A 6,000-nucleotide genomic window follows, 5' to 3' on the forward strand; every position below is an offset into this window, starting at 1 on the left:
GTGTTCACAAATGTATATTACAGAAGGTTTTCATTGCATTATGCGTTCTAAATCAATACATAGATGCGCGACGTTACATATAAATTTGAATCCTTGATTGGTTTTTCCGAAACAAATACCTTGCTGGTCCAATATTGATTACAGTCTATTGACCTGTTGTCTGATTGATTGGTCTCAATGGTTAAGAAAATCACATGCAAAATAGTACACAATTATTTAATGCCTGAGCAGTCAATAGACTAGAATATTTTCCCCGAGGTGCTCGGGGCAGCTCAGTGGGTTCTATTGCCCGAGGCCAACGGCCGAAGGCAATAGAACACACTGAGCTGTTTCCTGCACCAAGGGGGGAAATTCTGGTATATTGACTGCTCAGGCATTAATAATTGTTTCATTGCCTAATTTAATTTTTAGTATTTTGTGTTCACTGTTATAAATTACAGAAGGGTTTCATACCATTATGCATTCGGGTCATTGTTAATCAATACCAAGATGACCTACTTGATAAATTTTAAGAACAACAGTAAAACAAACATAATTAAGTGATCTTATAATCTTGTAGCAATTAAACTTTTTTTCAAAATATAGTGCCGGTCCAATAGATCAAAGTCTATTGATCGACTGCTGGTCTAATAGATCGCAGTTTATTGACTGGCAGTTCAAAAGATCACTTTTAAATCTGAATACACATACAAAATAACAAAATAGACCAACATATTTAATCTAATAAAACAACAAAATCCTTTTGATTAGATAATAAATGAAATTATTACCTAATCAAAGGGATTTTGTTGTTTTATTACAAATTAAATATTTTTGTCTATTTTGTATGTGTATTCAGATTTGAAAGTGATCTTTTGAACTGTTGGTCAATAGACTGCGATCTATTGGACCGCCGGTCAATAGACTATGATCTATTAGACCGCCGTTCAATAGATTATGATGTATTGGACCGCCGGTCAATAGACTGCGATCTATTGAAACGACAACGTATTTTGGAAAAAAGTTTAATTGCTACAAGATTAAAAAATGCCTTTTTTATGTTATTTTACTACTGTTCTGAAAATTTATCTTTTAGATCATCTTGGTATTGATTAACAATGACCTGAATACACAATGGTATAACCTTCAGTAATTAAAATTTGCAAACACAGAATACTCAAAAACGGAATTAGGTAATAAAGCATTTATTTAATGCCTGAACAGTCAGTAGACCCGATTTTTTTCCCTTGGTGCAGGGAACAGTTCAGTATGATCTATTGCCTGCACCTTGGGAAAAACATTCGGGTCTATTGACTGCTTAAGCTTTATATAATTGTATAATAATAGTCTTATGGAAAAAATGTCTGAGAGAGAAATTAGAAAGAGAGAAAAACTTGTTAGATACTAATAATTAATATGTATTAATTTAATCGTTTAGATATATGATATTGTTTGATTCAAAAAACATTATTTCTCTGATAAAAGTTTTATTGATTAAAGCCCACAAACTTCATACATAGCATAATCATGTATAAAAAACATATTCTTATTGTCTAAATACATTTTCAGGAAAAAGTCCGATTAGATCATACAGGAAATAAAACACTCAAAGAAAAAACCAGAACATTAAATTAGGACCTGAACATTTTGGATGTGGATTTTCTGAAGTTTTGAACATTCAGCAGAGAAAACAAGGTTGATAGAAATCACTAACGACTACTCTAATTCTTAAGATCAAAGGTAAGTAAAGATGATGATTATGGTCTGACAATGTAAATTCTGATTGGGTTAATATACCTGTACCACTCCTCTTTATAAGTGATGGGCCTCAGTCCCTTCGTGGCCTCGCTCCATTGCTGGTAAAGAATTGAGTGCTATACGTCCATTAACCTTCGCCATTAATACATGTACATGTAACTAAAAGTTTGCTCAGATATGATAACCACATTTAAATTAAACATATAGAGACCATTGCCTTTTTTTATGTTAAAAACAAAGACTGTTTCACATGTTATAGATAAACTGTCAACAATAGTCAGCTACATGTATTAGTAATATTTATAAAAGAAACAATTTAAATTGTTTTGGCATTCAAACGCACATAGTTTGACAACATAATATGCATGTACCGGTAATATAACATACACAATTTGTTTGTTTCATAAAAAAAATTGGCGTTCAAACACACATAGTTTGAGGACATATGTAATGATTATACTCGTGATGAAAGCCTACATGTTTTACACAATACAGTCAACAGTCAGTGTGGTTACCTCTGATAGATATGGTCAAGTTGTTTACATGTGATACAATTGTTACATACAACATATGAAGATAGTGATAGTTGTATAAAAAACTGACATGACTCGTAACACATATTATATATATTTTATCTGTAAGGATACATACCTATATACAATACAAACACACAATGTATTCTCATCTTATATACACAGTATGTTCAGGCGCAATGTAAAACAGTTTCTTTACTGGTAATATTTACACAGTATATAATTATACTTAGTTTGTCTCATTACATTTTATTCATTGCAGTTAATTGATTTACATGTAATATTGTATTTTCTTCACTTTACCTGTGTGTAGTTCAGCCACAAAGAGGTTGTCTCTGGTGTCCACACATACACCCTGTGGTTCCTGTAAATTACAGTTGTCAATGTAGCGGAGGAACTGTCCGTCCTGATCCAGGATGTGGATACGGTGGTTGCTCCAGTCTGCTGTCAGGATCCGACCCTGGCTGTCTGTTGTGATGCCGCGTGGATAGAATGATTCCTTGGTAGTAGAGGGAGGACCAGTGTAGGTAAACCGGAGTTTCCCGGCCTGATTGACCACCACTACTGCACGGGCGTCATAGTCTGACACACAGATATCTAGGTTCCTGTTCTCACTGATGTATTTAAGGTATCTACCAGAGGAATAGAGAGGTTGTCCTTTGTCGTCGTACTGAATACTTTGTTTCTGTGTGGCGCCAGAGTAACACACAACTTTTGTTTGTTTATTATCATCACTGTACATGACAACCAGGAGGTCACCAGAGGAGGTACTACAGACACCGAGAGGTTTCCACCCCCGTAGTCTGATCACTGTCTGTATCTGTGTATTCTTCACTATGTTCACAGTTCTATCTCTGTTATCAGTATAAACTAGATCCCCACTCCTTGTCACTGCTATGTCCTGTGGAGCGTATCCTGACTTGGTTTGGACTGACTTCACTAGTTCCCCCTGCAGGTTGTAGAGACTCATCATCTTATTATTACCACGCGTCCAGATTTCTTCATCACTGTGACAAGTAACACTGGTTAGATAATTAACAAGGCCTCCATACTGTGTCTGTATGGTGGAGATGATCCGTGGCTCATCAAGCAGTGGTGTGAGAGGAGAGGATCCAGCTTCTGAGGTTTCCATGGTGTAGCCATGTTCCTCTGTTGTAATGGAGGATGCTGACAGGGAACCAAATTGTTGATAAAGTTGTTCTGGGTTAATTTTCTGAGGGGTGAAGTTTGGTAGAGAAACTGTGAGTTTAGGAGGCAATTTTCTGAATTCAGCAATCCTGGATTTGTAGGCAGAGACACGGCTGACATCATTGGAGTCCAGTAACTTCTTCAGATCTGCAATGCTCTGTGTGATTTCAGAAATGGTGTGTGTGATTTCATCTTCCTGTTTGTCTAAGACAGCCAGGTGTTTGGTGTCCATTTCATCAAGATCAGATTTCAGTTTCTGTATAATGGTGTCTATTTCTCTGTGCCAGACTTCTCCATGTTTGTCTATTGCTGTTGTCAATTTCTGGGAGTTTTTACTCAGATCAGCTTTCTGAACTGGGATATTGGAGGCAATCTCTTTGTATTTAGGATAAATGAATTTCTCCAATTCTTGCAAATCTTTTTGCAACTTTTCGGTTTTGCTTTCAAAGGTTTTCAGAATGTCAACTTGTATATGTCCTAAATGTTTTTTAGAAGAAATACATTGTACACAAATAGGAATGTCACATTGTTCACAGTGGAGTTCACATTGTTTGATGGGGTGTTTCCTACACTTGGGATAGTTCAGGGTGGTTAAATATTGTTTAAGTGGCACCACTTTATGGACTTTAGAGGAATCAGAGAAATGTTCCTCTACACAGTCTTTACACAGATGTATATGACAAACTTCACAATACATGGGGGCCACAGAGTCCCGACACAGGGTGCAGCGGACAACATCCTGTGCACTGTTCCAGGGGTCCATGGTCAGGGATCCTTTTCTTTACTATCTAGGGGGATAGGCATTTATCTGAAAAGAATTTGGAACATGAAATACATGTATAATCAAAATTACATGAATAAAATTAAATGTAATATACATCAAATCAATATTTTATGCAGTACATTTCATATATTAATTTATACCATTACATGCTATTGCTCTGTTTTTGTGGGTGGAACTTATCTATCAACAACAGTTTTAACTAACTTACCGGTAAATGTTTTTTTAAAATTTGATAAAACTGTCAAATTAATTATAAATAGGTCACTTGAAGAACATACTCAATTCTAATCCATCTACAGAACATCACAATCCAACATGGCGGGTTCTGGGCGTTTAATCTTTGTCCCTGGTCTCCCAGCTACCCGTGGGATTTAAAGGTTGCAACATTCTCTGTCCACAGTCTACATGTAGATGACAAATTGTTGTTCTTGGTCAGTACAATGTGGTTAATTCTAAGATATTGTTCAAAATCAAAGAAAATAAAAACCAAAATAAAATAATTACTGGTACATGTACATGTATATGAGTATGGCCTTATTCATTAATACAATATATATTTTTACTAGCCACAAGCCTCCCCCTGGACAATAATTACCGGTCATAGAAAGAGAGTTAGATATATTTATATCACTCCAGTTGATCTAAAAAAAAGACATACCTGCATGTTCAAAGGATTCCAGAGATTACTTTTACATACAACTTCAGAACCATAATGTTATAGTATTGAAAAACTTCAATCCAACATGGCGGGTCACAGGTGTTTATTGTTCCTGGTCCACCTACCTGTATAGGATCACGTGATTTAGACGTAAATGTCAGGTAGAAACCTGTAATATGACAAGGACAGATAAATTGGATATCTGAGTACTCTAGAATCTAGGTCACACATTTTTTAAAGGTTTAAATGTAAACAGAATTCTACAGAAAAACAGTATAAAACATTCGGTTTAGGTTTTGAATTTTTTTTATATGAACATAACCCCTCTTTTAAAAAAAATTCTTTAACTTTGTGTGTTGGTGGGAGGGGGGGGGGGGTGTATATAGGAATATAGGCATCAGACTGATCCATCTGTTTTTAGAAACACCATTTTGTATTTAATTGCTAAAAGTTGCTCTAGGTAACTTTTTATATCATAATGTGTTAAGATTTTAAAAATGTTTTCCAAGGTCAAATTTTTAAAGGTCAAGGGCATGCATTATAAATTTCTGTTGAAGAAGACCCATCTAAGGTCTTAAGATTCAAATACCTGCTACTGTATTAATGGCTTTGAGTTCTGTAAAGGATTAAAAGAATCTTTTGAAGAACTTGAACATTAAAAAATCAATTTATAACCATGTAGTAATTTCATCTGTACAAAAAAGCTGGTGTGGTGTAATGGTGCACACATTCTATTGAGAATGAAGAGTGGGTTCAAATCCCATCATCAGCATAAACATTCATTATTGATACATGTACAGGCACGTAGCATCAGGGGGGAGCCAGCCCCCCCCCCCCCCCTTTCAGTTTTTCTCAGAGCAGACATTTTTCTTAAATTTACATATTAATTGAATTATAATGGAGTCCCCCCCCCCCCCTTTTCGGGAAATATGTAAAGAATTGAATTGAAGATAAGGAAATTAAGAGTGAAATTGAAGTTGAAGGTAAACCGGTCCCCCCCCCCCCCCCCCCCCCACTAGGATTTTCATGATTTTGGAATTCATTTTTTTTTTAACTTTGCTTGTCAACCCCTACTCATTACAGTTATTTTACCAGCTTTT

At 35.6% G+C, this 6,000-nt stretch overlaps 1 protein-coding gene across 2 annotated transcripts; it reads right to left on the reverse strand.

Annotated features, from left to right (window-relative positions):
• Nucleotides 1-1,439: 1,439 nt before the first annotated feature.
• LOC117691619 (tripartite motif-containing protein 2-like) lies at nucleotides 1,440-5,055 on the reverse strand. 2 transcript variants are annotated; one of them, XM_034478081.2, is made up of 3 exons: nucleotides 4,901-5,055; nucleotides 4,521-4,643; nucleotides 1,440-4,266 (listed from the first exon to the last, which is right to left on the reverse strand). In XM_034478081.2, the coding sequence occupies exon 3, from the start codon at nucleotides 4,219-4,221 to the stop codon at nucleotides 2,542-2,544; it is 1,680 nt and encodes a 559-aa protein (XP_034333972.2). In that variant the 5' UTR covers nucleotides 4,222-4,266; nucleotides 4,521-4,643; nucleotides 4,901-5,055; the 3' UTR covers nucleotides 1,440-2,541. The 2 variants fall into 2 exon arrangements, with proteins under 2 accessions (XP_034333972.2, XP_065926955.1); XM_066070883.1 differs by having other exon boundaries at nucleotides 4,521-4,694; nucleotides 4,901-5,052.
• Nucleotides 5,056-6,000: the final 945 nt, after the last annotated feature.

The sequence above is a fragment of the Magallana gigas genome, chromosome 9, assembly GCF_963853765.1.
Source record: "Magallana gigas chromosome 9, xbMagGiga1.1, whole genome shotgun sequence".
NCBI lineage: Eukaryota > Metazoa > Mollusca > Bivalvia > Ostreida > Ostreidae > Magallana > Magallana gigas.

Coding starts and splice junctions, on each gene's coding strand:
- LOC117691619 (XM_034478081.2), bottom strand. CDS start 4,221: ATGGACCCCTGGAACAGTGCACAGGATGTTGTCCGCTGCACCCTGTGT.